The sequence below is a fragment of the Penicillium solitum genome (genome assembly GCF_028829755.1).
Source record: "Penicillium solitum strain IBT 25940 chromosome Unknown utg000001l_segment0_segment0, whole genome shotgun sequence".
Classification (NCBI taxonomy): domain Eukaryota; kingdom Fungi; phylum Ascomycota; class Eurotiomycetes; order Eurotiales; family Aspergillaceae; genus Penicillium; species Penicillium solitum.
Window position 1 is genome coordinate 739,659 of NW_027072121.1, and position 16,008 is coordinate 755,666.

The following is a 16,008-nucleotide window of genomic DNA, read 5'->3' on the forward strand; positions in this document are numbered from 1 at the left end:
GTGTTGGGATCGGATTATTATTCTTCCGAGACATTCCTTGGAGGAGTCATTGTTGCTGAGTGTCAATGTTGCTACGGAGGAACGTTGTTCCGAAATGTAAGGGGTGTATAGATTTAGAAGGCGGTATATGGGATGGGGCAAAATCACCTACAGGACGAGGAGAACAGCCCTGGAGGTTGCAGGGCCATGATACTGATGCAATAATGAAAGCTACCTCTGAAAATGGCTAGTTAGGCCTGAACACATACGTACTAACCTACATACTATAGATTTGAAGAATGTGTGAGCGCTGGAGAGGTATCATGTAGTATTAACGTGAGGTGTTACTAGAAATGAAGAACATACTTTGTATATGTAGAGTACGGTTGTCAACTATACTTACAACATAGGTATGATTAAAGGCAGATGAGCCCTCATCTACCATGCACTAGGCCTAGTGCTCCATATCTGGGTAAATCACTTGCCAATCACTTTCCGGATGGAGGGGTGAATCACGTGGCAGATCACCCGGAACAGCTCGTCTTCCTGTTTCGTTTGGACCGGTCTCCTCTGGTTATTATTTTCATTATAGCTGCATCTATTTGAAGGAAAGATTCTTATTGCCTCAATATATTGTGTATTTTATCCAATTTGGAAGGCGCCGAGATAAAAGAGCTCTTATCTGAAAGTTCTCCACATGGCGAGACTCGGTAACCTTGCCAGTCACCTCCGAGCCCGTCAACCGAACCTCATCTGCAATGGAAGTAGTGCAGAAAGAACACAGCCGACTCCTCAAGAGGACTGAAGGTTCTCAGGGCATCAAGAATGTTGAGTCTGCAATTGATTCACTGCAGTCTGCCCGCGATGCCATCGCTGCTGGTCAGTACCTTGTAAACGTGGACCCGCTACGTTCTGAACTGACGGCACCGATTCCTAGATCCATCTTCGGCCTCTACCGTTCTAGCCACCCTTCAGAGCTCGGTGAAATCATCCTTTGACTCTATCAATGACAGCTTGAAAGAGACTCACAGTGGCCTCAACAAGTACACCAAATCTCTAGATAAGGTATTGGAAATACTGGTCATCCATGCCTTGCCACTAATCTAACATCGGACGCAGCTTTTCAAAGATCGACCACTGCCTGGAACCGACGAAGATGGCCTCTCTGCACACGAGAACCTCATCAACCGCGCCATCGCCATGCATCTCCTTCGCGAAGGCCAGTTCGGCGTGGCCGCCACCTTCCTTTCCGAGATTGCCGAGCAGAAGACAATGTATCCAGTCTCGCAAAACGGACATGGGCCGACCAATCCACCCGCCAGCCTGCTCGATATGGACGAAGTCCCTTCGACCGAGATCCGGAAACAATTCGCCTCAATGTACTATATACTACAACAATTACAAGAGAACAGGAACTTACTGCCTGCAATCGAATGGTCGAGGGAAAACCGCGAGGCGCTGGACGCGCGGGGCAGCAACCTTGAATTCGAGCTCTGTCGTCTACAATACGTCTGGCTGTACCATGGTGGAGCAAACAGCCAGGGAACTGGAAGTGGATGGCTCGCTGCGCTTGAGTATGCGCGGCGGGAGTTCCATGTGTTTGTACCCCGATATTTGAGAGAAGTTCAGCAGCTGGTCGGAGCAATGGCATACTCGCCCAACCTCGGCGGGTCGCCATATGCGGCTCTCTTCAACAACAGCTCAGCTTGGGATGACGTAGCTCACTTCTTCACTCGCGAGTTCTGTTCTTTGCTAGGGCTTTCGGCGGACTCGCCGCTGTACATTGCTGCTACAGCGGGCGCGATCGCTTTGCCAACGCTATTGAAACTACAAACGATTATGAAGTCGAAGCGGACGGAGTGGACATCGGACAACGAACTTCCTGTCAGAAAATCGCTACTCTGTGGACGAATCAATGCTAATATTTATATTTTCAGGTCGAAATACCCCTCCCTCCCCAATATCTCTTCCACTCTATCTTTGTCTGTCCAGTGTCAAAGGAGCAGGCGACCGATGAGAACCCTCCTATGATGATGCCATGTGGACATGTAATTGCGCATGAATCGTTGAAACGCCTGAGCAAGGGTAATCGGTTTAAATGCCCGTATTGCCCTAGCGAAAGCCACCCCAAGGATGCCAAGAAAGTATTCTTATAAGTATTCTTATAGTGTAGGTGTTCGCTTTCCTTTTCTTTCTTCTTCTTTCCTTCTTTGTCCCCATATCTCCGGGCATTTTCCATTCCATGGCAAGCGGCGATGAGACGGGTAACTTCGGGAACACCGGGTCATGTCAAGGGCGTTTAGCGTCGGCGTTCAGGGGCTCTGTTGCGATATTGCAATGCAGGTCCATTCAATCAAAGCTGTACGGAGCACTGCTATTTAATTCAAACCTGACTTTCGAATGTAACCAAGTTCAAAGGGTAAAAATCAACATCACCATTCCAAGATATTCTTGCCCAATGGACGTATCAATTCCAAGAAAGACAGAAGATCAGAATTTGCCTCCGATGCGAAGCAATAATCCACCGCAACCCACAAGCATTTCCCAAATAGGAAATCGTAATTTCCTTTGTCTCAATGGCGCCCTCTGATTGGCCAAATCGAGGCCCGTGACCACGCGCCCATTTGGCGACTCGAAAAAAACCCCTTTACGCGCTCGAAACTGATTGTGACGCGTCTTTCGTCGAGCTCTACCCCTCTGCGCAGGCTAATTGGAGCTATCCAGCAGATCATCCGTATACAAACCGTCCGGTGCTGTCCTGTAATCTCCACCCAGTACAATATAATGTACGATGTGACTTGTCTCTGTAACAAACGGGAGCTTGCAGTGTCCTCTCTCTGTCTTTTATAAATAGCACCCCATCTGCCCCCCTGAATCCATCCACTGCTGTCTCTGTATTCTCCCCAATCCCGTCTCCTATCCAGATCCATAATATAATAGCAATGTTGTCCAAAAGAACCCCAGAGAGTCCAATTCCTGGCCGGTATCGCGCGACAAAGGCCTCAGCTTTCACGCTGCAGTCGCGCAGGATTCCTCGCGAGAGAATCAGAGACCGAGCACCCAAAGACAAAGAGCGAGATAGTTCTGGTTCGGGATCCGGCTCGATTGGCAGTAAGACTCGACGAGTCGAGCAACGTCAAAGATTCGATAAACCCCCAGATGTAACGTAAGTCCTGTCCACAGAATGGATGTATCTCTATCTCCATCTGCATCCCATCTTCATTTCATCGTCTACGCCCCATCCATAAATCCAACCACTAACCAAACTCATAGAACACCCCCAACAAGCCCAATAGTAATGCTCCGCGTGGGCCCCGAAAAGCGCCTCTTCGCAGCCCACGAAGCCATCCTCCGCACATCCCCCTTCTTCGCCGCGCACTGCACAGCCCAAACCCCAAACCCGAATGCGCCACGCCCCAGACTCGCCCAACAACCACCAAGCAAGCGCATCGACCTCCCAGACGAACAAGCCGAAGTCCTCTCCTGCGTCCTCGAATACCTCTACAAGGGCGATTACTACCCGCGTCTGCGACATAACAGCCGGGCCCAGGCATGGGAGCTAGAAGACGCAGATGCGGGCGTTGGCGCGGGCACTAGTGGAGAATTGGGACAGGCGACAGCGACGGTATTTCATCATCGGGCGCGCGGGGTGATATTACGGGATACGGCTATTTAGTAAGTGATGCTTTGCATTCTTTCATTTGGTTATGTATGTGAATGTGTGTGCTAACATATATCTTCCTTTCTACAGCTGCGCAGCCGAAAAATACAACCTCCCCCATCTCCAGCGTCTTGCGCTGCGCAAGCAGGGTCTACACACTGGGATCCAGTGTAGCACGATTCTTGCGAGTGCGCGGTTCGCGTATGCTAACACGCCGGATACGGAGTCGAAATTGCGGGCGCATTACCTTGCGCTGATTGTGCGGTCTAGGGGCACTTTTATGCGTAGTGGGACTATGCAGGCGGAGATGGAGCGCGGGGGGAAGTTGTTTTTTGATCTTTTTGTTGCTTTGTGTAATCATATGGTGAGTTTTTTTTTTTTTCCTTTGGTGTTTTGGGTATGGGATGAGGTACTAATTTGGGTTACGATTAGGATGACTATACTGGTCAATCGGTTGAGAGTTCGGCTGTTACGACTCATTGCTAGGGATGATCAGGATTCTGGGTTTGGGTGGTAAGTTGACGGGTTGTTGGCTTTCGAATTGCGCGGTTTCTATTCTATATCGCTGCTGGCAGTGTTTTATACCCGTGTACTACTAGGTTTCATTATCTACAGAATGGAGAGAATATTTAAAGGTTGAGTTCTCGGAACAACTGATTCGTAAATTCGTAAAGATAGGATCTAATGTAGTCCAACTAGCCCATTTTGATATCTCATGTATTAGGCAAGCGTGGACTGGATGACTCTGACGAAGCTGGGGCTTCGATCTGAGCAATGACCAAGTATCATGTTGCTAGTGTGCAATGTGTATCGCGTGATGCCAAAATTCTTCGGCAGTGGTGTTGCCTGATCAGTATCCTGGTGTGCCGAATAATATAGCTGTATGAATGTAAGTTATAGGCGGATGCATACCTGACGGCTTTGAAGGTTCTAGCAATCACCGAGGGAGTTGGCGATGGGCATTAGACGAAAGGAGGTTCAACACGTCGCAGTGCCACCAAAAGTCTTTAGACACCTGTGCCCGGGAAAGCACTGCCTCCCTTGCTCAAAACGATGATGCCTCGATCACGGGCAATGTATCCTTTCATGAGTCCCTAGAGTGGCATGTCAGTAAGCACTTACGGGTTGGTTATACTTGTCAGCTTACCTTGTAAATGAGATTGGAGAGTAAACACTCCACCTCATCAATATCAACGCGTGGTCGACCACTTGTAGAAGTACCCACACGGAGAGCTGCCGCAAATTCATTCACATGGACACGGGTACGTCGAACCGGAGATTGACCCTCTTTGGCTTCGTCGAAACCACCAGCGAGGAAAACTTTGCGGAACAGGTTGCGCAAAGCGATGTCGCGTCCACGTTCTAAGGGCAGGTAGATACGTCTCTTGACAAACTCTTCCTCGCCATCAGACATGGCCTGGTCAAATCCAACCAAGTCACCCTTTCGGATGCAGTTTGACAGAGATCGGAAAAGCTTCTCGAGACGTGGGAATGGCGCAAGAAGCTCCTTGCTAGGGAGCGTGTGTGTGGTCACGAGGTGACAGGGAATAAGGTAGGTAAGAATCAATCTACCAGAGGTTAGTGGAAACTTGTATGTAGCAGGAGGGCTACCAACTCTCGATTCTTGATTGCGTCTCGATGGCACATCTTCCAAGCCCATGTGAGGTGTTCCTCGGCCTATGTTGCAAATGGTCAGTGCCAATAATGGTCCACGAACACAGCTCTTGGTAATACCTCTGTATAATTCTCATCCAAGAAGTGAATGACTCCAACGTAATATTCGAATGTGACAATGTGGGATTTGGGGAAAACCTCGGGAGGGGGGAGATCGGCCGACGAGGCTTTGATGGCACGGAGCAAGTTTTTGGTAAGGCCGACGGAGTTGATCTAAAAGAGAGAGATTAGCCTTTCGCTGGCGACAGTGGGTTCGACATTTGGTACCTTGAAATACGTCTTGAATAGTAAATTGGTCATGTTGTAGATACCCCACTTGCGGGACTCTTCGAGGGGTGCTCTGTGTCTGGTCAGCAATGGAACAACTCAGAGAATTCAATCATATGATTACCTATCACTCAGGCACAGAGTGAACATCCGGTTGATGACCCGAGCAGCCTCCTCCAAGTTGGCGTTCTTCTCAACATCAGCTGCGATATCATCCTGGAAGCCAAATCCAGCGGAGCCTTGGGAAGCTGCTTCAAGATCGGCATTAATCGCAAAGGTACGCAAGTACTTCCCGACTGTGTACAAGCATGGCAATGTCCAAGCCGGAATGCCGGCAGAGCCCGAGTATCCCCGGATGAGGGCATTGGCGACCTTCTTCCAGGCATTGAAGACCGTAATGACGCTAGCGCCCGGAAGACGATCTTCACACTGAAGTATTTCGCCTATAGCTTCCCAGTAAACAACAAAGATGTCAACCCAGGCCGCCTGTTCGGCCTTTGGCAATTTCAGACTCTTCCCGTGGAAGAGAGCGTAGCTGAGATCCTTGGATATGTATTCGGCATTGGAGAACTGGTAGAAGTCGCGCAGCCGATTGCGATCTTCAGGCGGTGCGATCGGGGTGAGCACTGCAGCTAGTTCCGGGCCGGACCCGTTGAGGTATGCGTTCTTGAACGCGGTCGCGAGAGAAGTCATGGTGGGCTGTGCTCTAGCGGAAGAGCGTGTTGGGTAAATTGATTGGCAAGTTATGGGTTGAAAAGAAGCATTCGAGGTGGGGTAAAGGTTGAGATTCGACCCGACAAAGACAAACAAGTGAGGAGCGCCATACTTTTGGAGAAGACATGTGGGGAAGGCGATGCAATGTGGCTGGTGAGATGTGGCGGAAGGATAGTGGCGCAGCAATATTACCAAATGGGACTAGTGCATAACGGAATGCCTCCACTCGCTTAGGGCAAGGGCGGCAACCCTAAGCACAATTGGAACCTCACAATTCTCATTTTCCATCGACGGCACACTAACGACTCATCCACCACAGCGACAATCACAGTGAGTACCTACCATTCGATTTTTATCGGAGATTTATACTAACATCAAACTCTTCCAGATGGGTGAGTGATTTCTGTTCCCTTCCCGATACCCCAGGACTTTTTTTGAGACAACGGTGCGCGCATATGGTTGGAGGAAATTCGAGACGCAAAGACCCCGACAATATCGACATGAGACGATCACAGAAGAGGAGGATGCAATGGCAAATCGACGTCGCTTGGAATTGTTTATGAAGGAACGCACAACACCGTTCATCAGGGCTACGCATGGTTGAATCTCGAATTTTTCAATATCCACAAATCACCCATGGTCTTCTCGAATTCTCGCCAACTTGCATATCGCGCACCATTTAATATCTCGAACTGAACATCTGGACAATTGGAATATCCACTACGAACAATGACTGACGGATTCCCAGGGCGTCTTACTGAGTACCAGGTCATCGGGCGTCACCTGCCCAACGAGGCGAACCCCACGCCCAAGCTGTACCGCATGCGCATCTTTGCGCCCAACACTGTTGTGGCCAAGTCGCGTTTCTGGTACTTCATGGCCCAGCTCCGTAAGCTCAAGAAGGCTAACGGCGAGATCGTTTCCCTGAACGTGGTATGTTGGGATTGAACATCCGATGATATGGAATGGTGCTCATTTTCTTGTGTCTAGATCGAGGAGAAGCGTCCCCTCAAGGTCAAGAACTTCGGTATCTGGATCCGCTACGACTCGCGCTCCGGTACCCACAACATGTACAAGGAGTTCCGTGAGATGAGCCGCACCGACGCTGTTGAGGCCCTCTACCAGGACATGGCTGCCCGTCACCGCTCCCGTTTCGGTTCCATCCACGTATGTTACGCTACCCGAACCTTCCGACAATGACCACATTCTAATTGTTATTTCTCTGCAGATCCTTAAGGTTGTTGAGATCGAGAACAACGACAGCATCCGCCGCCCCTACATCAAGCAGCTCCTCCAGAAGGACCTCAAGTTCCCTCTGCCCCACCGCGCCGGTGGCAAGGTCGGCAAGAAGGTCTTCGCCTACTCTCGCCCCTCTACCTTTGCTTAAATGTGATGTTCTGGGTGTTGGGTTTGGAGTGTGTGGATGAAATGACTGTTTATGGCCATAGCATGCATGAAAGATGGTCGCGTGGAAACCACCGCCCCCACGGGCGAGATGGTTGGATGTCTCTAGTTCCCCGTATGGTGGCATCTTAGGTTATTTTGAAAAAATCATCGGGTTTCTTGAATTATTCGAGTTCCAGTAGGACAATTGGCATACATGGAGAGTAGGCCTATTTGATAGGTGCTAAGGCATCATCATATGAGATGTATCAACCTGGGTTAATGGGCTGTTGCCCCTCCTATTTCTCTCAAATCAGTCCATTCACAATGCGGTCGTATGGATGTCCGCAAGGTACCTAGTTGTTGCAAATCGCTCACTGCCGGTCATATACTTCATTACGAACTACATATGTACATACATATGTATTGATCGATCCTGTCCTCCCCTGTACATTACAATTTCAATCCCGACGGAGTAAGTGTCAGATATCGGAGTTTCTTCAACGAGACCGAATCCTGGTGCCTTGTAGATCAGGCATTCATCAACTAAATCCGTATTCGTATCTACATATGTTCAATTGCCATTCTACAACATCGTTGCGAGTCTTTCCTTTGGCCTGTCAAGAATAGAGGCTGAGACATCATGACCATCTTTACTCGAATAGTCATTACCGCCGGAATTTTTTGTTGCATCCTTCGAAATTATGTCGGGAGGGAGCTGACTGGGCGTCCGTTTTAGCGTTCGCGTTCGCATATGTAAGCCGATTCATCGGACCCGCGGGACCTTCCAGGAACTCCCAAGTTCCCTTCCAAGGTTTCTACATATATGTACCCCCATTCCCCCCAATTCATCACAATCATGTTTGCTCGTCAATCTTTCCGTTGTGCACAGCCCTTGAAACAGGTTCGTTGGAATAGGTCCTCAATTCAATTCCCGGAATAATACTAACCGCCATCCAATCAGAGCTTGCGCAAATACTCTGCTGAGGCCGCTCCCAAGAAGTCCAACTTAACCCCCATCTACGTCGGTGTCGGTCTCGCCGGTCTCGGGGCTGGTGTTTATCGCTACAGCACCAGCGCGGCTGCTGAGCCCAAGGAGCGCCCCAAGGTCTTCAACGGTGAGGGCTGGGTGGACCTCAAGCTGGCCAACATTGAGCACCTGAGCCACAACACCAAGCGTCTTCGCTTTGAGTATGATGATAAGGAGGCTGTCTCTGGCCTTCCTGTTGCCTGTGAGTAGTCTGGCTCCGAGGATGGTTTCCAATCGATCACTAACAGGCATCTAGCTGCTCTGTTGACCCGTTTCAAGCCCGAGGGTGCTGAGAAGAACATCCTCCGCCCCTACACCCCCACCAGTGATGAGGGTAGGATTAACATGGACCCGACTTGGTTTTCATCTGCTAACACATAGCAGATATCCCCGGCTACCTCGAGCTCGTCGTTAAGGCTTACCCCGGCGGCGCCATGTCCGAGCACATGCACTCCATGAACGTCGACCAGCGCCTGTCCTTCAAGGGACCTCTTGTCAAGTACCCCTGGGATGCCAACAAGCACAACCACATCTGCCTGATCGCCGGTGGTACTGGTATCACCCCGATGTACCAGCTCGCCCGTGAAATCTTCAAGAACCCCGAGGACAAGACCAAGGTCACTCTGGTCTTCGGCAACGACGGCGAAGAAGATATCCTCCTGAAGAAGGAGCTTCAGGATTTGGAGAACACCTACCCCCAGCGCTTCCGTGCCTTCTACGTCCTGAGCAAACCCCCTGCGGAGTGGACCGGTGGCAAGGGCTACATCAGCAAAGAGCTGCTGAAGACTGTCCTGCCGGAGCCCAAGGAGGAGAACATCAAGCTCTTCGTCTGTGGCCCTCCCCCCATGTACAAGGCTATCTCCGGCGGTAAGATCAGCCCCAAGGACCAGGGTGAACTCACTGGTATCTTGAAGGATCTTGGTTACAACAAGGACCAGGTCTTCAAGTTCTAGAGTATTGTACAATACATGCATGTAACTAGAATATATCGCTGGTTAGATATGCGACCGGATAGCCATGTAGATTGGTGCATCTTGTTTTCAGCGAGTTGCCGCGTCTCTGACGTCATTTCATTGAAGAAATACATTGTCCAAATATATATATAATTCACTTGTATTAGTATGTAGGTGTATTTATCTCTAATGGCGCGGGTAATAGTATGAACTAAATACATTTGTTTTTTTTTTTTAAAAAAAAAAGACGGGGGCCTGTGATGAAGATAGGAAAGGTGGTGGATACATATATATATGTGCACATCCAGTGGGAATACCATCATAGAATATGACATAACCAGCGAAAATAGTCCCAAATTACTATTTACGTAGCAGCATAGCAGTAGAACAAAGAAATATACAGCCAAAAATATATCAAATCATCGCCTACAAGTGTACAACCTGCCCTCAAACCGTACATACATGGATGTATACGTAAAGTACCCACTGGTAGCTAAGCGACAAAACCAGACATCAGACTATAGAAGTACACTAGAATCATTTACGCCGGAGGGAAAAGAATCCAAAAAGGAAGTTTCAACAAATTGAAATAGGAAGTTAGAACAGGCGTTCGTACTACAAGCTCGACACCTTGTGCTCAGCTGAGCCCCTCTTCTACCGGGCTTGGGCGACCCTGAACTTGAGATTTCGGCGGGGGAGCATAGCCCACATCTGAACATATCCTAGCCCTCCCTAAGAAAAGAGAAAAGAGTAGGGGAATCGTAACGTGGGGAGGAAATAGGTATGAGATATAACAAAATGACCATGAGAATTTATACAAAGAAATAAAATTGTTAAATTATATATGTAATTGTTTCCTTAGCAAGTATACAAGTCTACGGGTATACCTATATATATGCCCACATGCTTAGGTGGCTCATGGGTTACCCCTCGGGGGGCCGCCTAAGAGACCGTTATGCAAGTTGTTACGTATCTATTCATAATTTAGCCCTACAATACTGTAGACTGCCTATGTTATAGAATAATGTATATGGATGATATAGTTTAAGAAATGAAATCTAATATCTATACTATATAGAATAGAATCATGAATAATATAAAGGATACTGACTGTGTTGCCCAGGGTTCCCGGGTGTCTCATGACAGAGCCTAAGCCTAAAGCAGCGTGAGAATGGCCCGGGGCACTTCGGGGTGACCTTTTGCTATTTAGTGGGTACACTCCCCCCCTCTCGGCCCTTCCACCCCCCGGTCCTCTTCCCCCCTTCTCCCCCCCCCGAAAATACAAGAAAATTCTCTTTTTCTTACCAACCACTCGGCTTCATAACAATGGCTTCTTCTAATCAAGATGAGACGACCGTTCAGGTCAACAAAGAAGAACTCAGACGGGCTGGCGACTTGGTAATTCTCCCCCCTCTCATTTTTAACCCTTTGACTTTGGCATTTTCTTTGTTTCGGTTCTTTTTTTTTCTGTTTTCTTGTGCGCATGCCCACTGCGCGCCTGCTACGCGTCGCGTTCGAGGATCTATAAAGCTACCCAATAAGCTATTAAAGCTTAACATATACCATCTCATACTTCTGCATCATGTTAGGAAGCTTCATGTGCAAAAAAAAAAAGAGAACATTCCCCACCCCTTTAGACTTGAAACACCTGTCTTGACATCGCACACTTCTTGCCAACTTACGCGCTGCCTAACCGCCCTCTTCTTTCCCTAACCCCATACTTATACATACATACAATGACCAAGCGCAATTACTCCTGAAATAACATCGCTAACAATGCCTCATAGATCGTCATGCGCCTGATGGAGGTGCAGTCTTACATCGCCGACCTGGGCAAGGCTTACGTCCAGCACGTGAACAACATCACCGAGGGACGTGATGCTAACATTGAGCTCCCCCTCGGTCCCTCTGGATTCATGGGCCCGGACATCCCCTTCCGCGCCGGCAGCCCCGGCGCCAAGTCCGAGGCCGGTGGTCCCAAGAAGCGCAAGCGCGCGCCCGTCGACCCCAATGCGCCCAAGCGTGCCTTGACCCCCTACTTCCTGTACATGCAGCACAACCGTAGCAAGATCGCCGATGACCTTGGCGGTGATGCGCGCCCCAAGGATGTCGCCGACGAGGGCACCCGCCGTTGGCAGAGCATGGAAGATACCCAGAAGGAGGTATGTATAGGCAGCGAACAAAGCAATCCCAGCTTGATATCGTTAGCAAGTATGTAGAGCTAACACATCCGCATAGGTCTGGAAGAAGATGTATGCCGCCAACTACGACCAGTACAAGCGCGATATGGCAGCCTACAAGGCCGGCAGCAAGGTTGACGAGGAGCACGATCCCGCCGCCACCCAGCTGCAGCAGGATTTTGCCGGTGCCGAGCCCGAGGTTGAGGCCGAGGCCGATGTTGAGGCTGAAGCTGAAGCTGAGCCCGAAGAGTCTGCTGATGAGTCAACCGAGTCATCTGAGGAGTCCCACTCCCCTTCCCCCGTGAAGGAGCCCACTCCCCCGCGCAGCACCGCCAAGCGTCGCCGCAGCGATCCCAAGGCCAAGGAGGCAGAGACTCCTGCCAAGTCGCCTGTCAAGCGGGGCGGCCGTAAGGCTGCGGAGCCGGTGTCCACACCGGCTGTCAAGACCCCCGCTGAGAAGGGTCGCCGAAGCAAGAAGCGCAAGAGCGAGGTGTAAATGAGATTGTTGGTGCTTTCTGCTTTCTGATTTCTGATTTGCTTGACTCTAGGGTCAGATGAGATGGGACTCGGTCTGGTGGACTGGATGTGTAACCCCCCCCGGGTTTGCCCTTTTTTAGCGGCGTTTGGGGAAAAACTGTACCTACTTAGCTTGGATTAGTGAATTGGACTGATCATGGGACGTGGTTTCTAGATATCATGAGTATCAGTATCAGTATCCATGGCCAGGTTAGAGCTATATAGTTACCCCTCTATATTGTATAGACGGGTCCAACCTTACCTTTCTACCAGAGCTATAGAACATCCTGCTATAAATAAAAAAGTAAAGAATAGAACCAAATTATAACAGAGAACAGAATAGGCTAAATCCAAGTGCATTATCAATTTCACAAACCCTTGACTAATGCCGCCGAACTCCGTCCCCCGACCCAATCGGCCTCTGCGGGCACTTATCATCGCCAATGACCTTATCAGAGGAGCAAGCACTCGCGGACATTTGAAATGGACCGCATCCCCACATTCCTTGACTTTGTGACTTTCTTTGGGATTCTCCTGGAATTGTATATTTTACACCTTCACTTACTTTGAGGTTTCAAAGTCGCTTCAAAACTGCTTCCAAACCAATAATCCTGCACGCCAAGAACTGCCAGGGTCAGGTTCCACATGAACCATGCAGCTTATTCCGAAGGAGGGAAGTCGCACATACATTTTCCGAGACACAACCACAACTAACACCCCTGCAGCTTGACAAGCTTACCATCGCCCACCTAGGCTTCTTGGCACAGCGTCGTTTAGCACGTGGAGTGCGGCTCAACCATGCAGAAGCTGTGGTATGTGTACAATCGACAGGTGTAGGACACGACCACTAACACATCCCCCAACAGGCCCTGATAGCCTCAGTGCTACACGAGGTATGCTATAACCTCATCTAACCCCCTACAATGACACTGGAACATACGATATACCATATATACCCAATTGATCCAACGCGCAAACTAACACCAAAAACCCCCCCAGTTAATCCGCGATGGCCACTACTCCGTCGCCGATCTTATGTCCATCGGTAAAACAATGCTCGGCCGCCGCCACGTCCTCCCCTCCGTACTAGCAACCCTCGTCGAGCTCCAAGTCGAGGGAACTTTCATCTCCGGTACCTACCTGGTAACAGTGCACCACCCGATCAGTAGTGACGAGGGCGATCTCACGCGCGCCCTGTATGGAAGTTTCCTGCCCGTCCCCGCGCCCGAGGCGTTCCCGGACCCGGACCCGCAGGATTTCATGCCTGAGAAGATGCCCGGCGCGGTTATTCCTGCCAAACATGCGCGCGTGGAATTGAGTGTTGGGAAGAGGCGGATTAGGCTTAAGGTTATGAGTAAAGGAGATCGGCCGATTCAGGTGTGTACATTGTATTCGATATACAAGCGGAAAAGGAAAGAGATCGGAAACGAGTGATGCTAATTACAGTGTTTGATTGTCAGGTCGGATCGCATTACCATTTCATCGAGACGAACCCGCAGCTGCACTTCGATCGCTTGCAGTCGTACGGTTTCCGACTGGATATCCCCGCGGGTACATCGATCAGATTCGAGCCCGGTGATACGAAGACGGTTACGCTTGTTGAGATCGGTGGAAACCGCATCATCCGTGGTGGAAATTGGCTGGCGAATGGGCCGGTGGATATGAGTCGTGCCGATGAGATCATGTCCAAGCTGCAGGTAGCTGGATTTGCGCATGTGCCGGAGCCGCAGGCGGATAGTGCTCTTGTTTCTGGGTTCTCCATGGAGCGCGAGGCGTACTCGCGCATGTTTGGTCCTACGACGGGGGATCTGGTGCGGCTTGGGTTGACGGATTTGTGGATTAAGGTTGAGAAGGACATGACGAATTACGGCGACGAGTGTGCCTTTGGTGGAGGAAAGACGCTGCGCGAGGGCATGGGACAGGCGTCTGATCGGTCTCATACTGAGTGTGTTGATACTGTTATCACGAATGCGTTGATTATCGATTGGTCTGGTATCTACAAGGCGGATATTGGTATCAAGGATGGTCTTATTGCTGGTATTGGCAAGGCTGGAAACCCGGATGTTATGGACGGCGTGCATCCTGATCTGGTGGTGGGCTCGTCTACGGATGTCATTGCTGGAGAGAACAAGATTGTTACCGCTGGTGGTATCGACACGCACATTCACTTGATCTGCCCGCAACAGGTGGATGAAGCTCTGGCCTCTGGAATCACCACTTTCCTCGGCGGTGGTACTGGTCCTACTACTGGATCAAACGCGACGACATGTACACCGTCGCCGAACCTCCTGCGCCAGATGATGCAAGCATGCGACAGCCTACCGATCAACCTTGGCATTACGGGCAAGGGCAACGACTGCGGAAAGAAGAGTCTCAGAGAGCAGATCCTAGCAGGTGCAGCAGGTCTGAAGCTCCACGAAGACTGGGGCTCCACCCCAGCAGCAATCGACAACTGTCTCGAAGTTTGTGATGAATACGACGTGCAGTGTATGATCCACACAGACACACTGAACGAATCCGGCTTCGTCGAGCAGTCCATTGGAGCCTTCAAGGGCCGCACAATCCACACCTACCACACCGAAGGCGCAGGCGGCGGTCACGCCCCAGACATCATCTCCGTTGTCGAACACCCCAACGTCCTCCCCAGTAGCACAAACCCAACCCGTCCCTTCACCCTCAACACCCTTGACGAACACCTCGACATGCTAATGGTCTGCCACCACCTATCAAAGAACATCCCAGAGGACGTAGCCTTCGCGGAAAGCCGCATCCGCGCCGAAACCATCGCCGCCGAAGACGTCCTCCACGACCTCGGCGCCATCAGCATGATGTCTTCGGACTCACAAGCAATGGGCCGCTGCGGCGAAGTCATCGTACGCACCTGGCACACAGCGCACAAGAACAAGACACAGCGCGGACCTCTCGGCACCGACGCCGACAGCGGCGCCGACAATTTCCGCGTGAAGCGATACATCAGCAAGTACACGATCAACCCCGCTCTCGCACAGGGAATGGCGCACGTCATCGGATCCGTGGAGGTGGGCAAGGTCGCCGATTTGGTAATGTGGAAGGCAGCGACATTCGGCACGAAACCCGTATCTGTCCTGAAGAGCGGAATGATTGTTACAGCGGAAGTTGGAGATCCGAATGCATCGATCCCGACTGTCGAGCCGATGATTACGCGGCCGATGTTTGCTGCGCGCGTTCCGGCTACGTCTATTATGTTTGTTTCGCGGGCTTCTATTGATGCGGGTATTGTGCAGACGTATGGATTGAAGAAGCGGATTGAGGCTGTGAAGGATTGTCGTTCTGTTGGGAAGAAGGACATGAAGTTTAATGATGCTATGCCGAAGATGAAGGTTGATCCGGAGAGTTATACTGTTGAGGCGGATGGGATGCTTTGTGATGCGGAGCCGGCTTCGGAGTTGCCTTTGACGCAGGCATATTATATCTTCTGAGTTATTTGGTGGCTTCTTTTGTTCTTGCATACCCTTAGCTTTTGATTTTGGTTTTTACAGTTCCTATATACCTCGTTGCTCTTTTGAGTTGGTTTTTACGTGATATAGGAATTCTATATCCCTTGACTTCTTTCTATCTCTACATCTACTTCTCTAAACGATGCACATATAAGTCAATATGTAAAACAGTCTT

General features: G+C 50.2%; 8 protein-coding genes across 8 annotated transcripts; 7 read left to right on the forward strand and 1 right to left on the reverse strand.

The window, feature by feature from the left end:
* Nucleotides 1–737: 737 nt before the first annotated feature.
* N7455_000290 (ubiquitin-protein ligase RMD5) lies at nucleotides 738–2,135 on the forward strand (the record flags this gene model as incomplete). Its single annotated transcript, XM_040952152.2, has 4 exons — nucleotides 738–858; nucleotides 917–1,044; nucleotides 1,099–1,863; nucleotides 1,917–2,135. 4 exons carry the CDS (start codon nucleotides 738–740, stop codon nucleotides 2,133–2,135), a joined length of 1,233 nt encoding a protein of 410 aa, XP_040817491.1.
* Nucleotides 2,136–2,921: 786 nt separating this feature from the next.
* Nucleotides 2,922–4,126, forward strand: N7455_000291 (BTB/POZ domain-containing protein; the record flags this gene model as incomplete). The annotated part of the gene is made up of 4 exons (XM_065603774.1): nucleotides 2,922–3,145; nucleotides 3,253–3,654; nucleotides 3,731–4,004; nucleotides 4,073–4,126. 4 exons carry the CDS (start codon nucleotides 2,922–2,924, stop codon nucleotides 4,124–4,126), a joined length of 954 nt encoding a protein of 317 aa, XP_065462265.1.
* Nucleotides 4,127–4,647: 521 nt separating this feature from the next.
* csn12 lies at nucleotides 4,648–6,274 on the reverse strand (the record flags this gene model as incomplete). Its single annotated transcript, XM_040952470.2, has 6 exons — nucleotides 4,648–4,734; nucleotides 4,788–5,208; nucleotides 5,256–5,317; nucleotides 5,375–5,527; nucleotides 5,582–5,654; nucleotides 5,706–6,274. The coding sequence occupies 6 exons, from the start codon at nucleotides 6,272–6,274 to the stop codon at nucleotides 4,648–4,650; spliced, it is 1,365 nt and encodes a 454-aa protein (XP_040817350.1).
* A 165-nt stretch (nucleotides 6,275–6,439) lies between these two features.
* Nucleotides 6,440–7,682, forward strand: N7455_000293 (60S ribosomal protein eL20; the record flags this gene model as incomplete). Its single annotated transcript, XM_040952222.2, has 5 exons — nucleotides 6,440–6,448; nucleotides 6,530–6,629; nucleotides 7,044–7,228; nucleotides 7,286–7,462; nucleotides 7,524–7,682. 5 exons carry the CDS (start codon nucleotides 6,440–6,442, stop codon nucleotides 7,680–7,682), a joined length of 630 nt encoding a protein of 209 aa, XP_040817487.2.
* Nucleotides 7,683–7,733: 51 nt separating this feature from the next.
* On the forward strand, nucleotides 7,734–8,228 carry N7455_000294 (uncharacterized protein; the record flags this gene model as incomplete). The annotated part of the gene is given in 3 exon segments (XM_065603775.1): nucleotides 7,734–7,793; nucleotides 7,996–8,153; nucleotides 8,165–8,228. 3 exon segments carry the CDS (start codon nucleotides 7,734–7,736, stop codon nucleotides 8,226–8,228), a joined length of 282 nt encoding a protein of 93 aa, XP_065462266.1.
* Nucleotides 8,229–8,492: 264 nt separating this feature from the next.
* Nucleotides 8,493–9,814, forward strand: N7455_000295 (cytochrome b5 reductase family protein). The gene is made up of 4 exons (XM_040952355.2): nucleotides 8,493–8,582; nucleotides 8,643–8,910; nucleotides 8,965–9,042; nucleotides 9,093–9,814. The coding sequence occupies exons 1-4, from the start codon at nucleotides 8,505–8,507 to the stop codon at nucleotides 9,659–9,661; spliced, it is 993 nt and encodes a 330-aa protein (XP_040817223.2). The 5' UTR covers nucleotides 8,493–8,504; the 3' UTR covers nucleotides 9,662–9,814.
* Nucleotides 9,815–10,987: 1,173 nt separating this feature from the next.
* On the forward strand, nucleotides 10,988–12,337 carry N7455_000296 (uncharacterized protein; the record flags this gene model as incomplete). The annotated part of the gene is made up of 3 exons (XM_040952150.2): nucleotides 10,988–11,059; nucleotides 11,449–11,823; nucleotides 11,900–12,337. 3 exons carry the CDS (start codon nucleotides 10,988–10,990, stop codon nucleotides 12,335–12,337), a joined length of 885 nt encoding a protein of 294 aa, XP_040817201.2.
* Nucleotides 12,338–12,840: 503 nt separating this feature from the next.
* Nucleotides 12,841–15,815, forward strand: N7455_000297 (urease Ure; the record flags this gene model as incomplete). The annotated part of the gene is made up of 5 exons (XM_065603776.1): nucleotides 12,841–12,870; nucleotides 13,083–13,169; nucleotides 13,224–13,250; nucleotides 13,357–13,734; nucleotides 13,818–15,815. The coding sequence occupies 5 exons, from the start codon at nucleotides 12,841–12,843 to the stop codon at nucleotides 15,813–15,815; spliced, it is 2,520 nt and encodes an 839-aa protein (XP_065462267.1).
* Nucleotides 15,816–16,008: the final 193 nt, after the last annotated feature.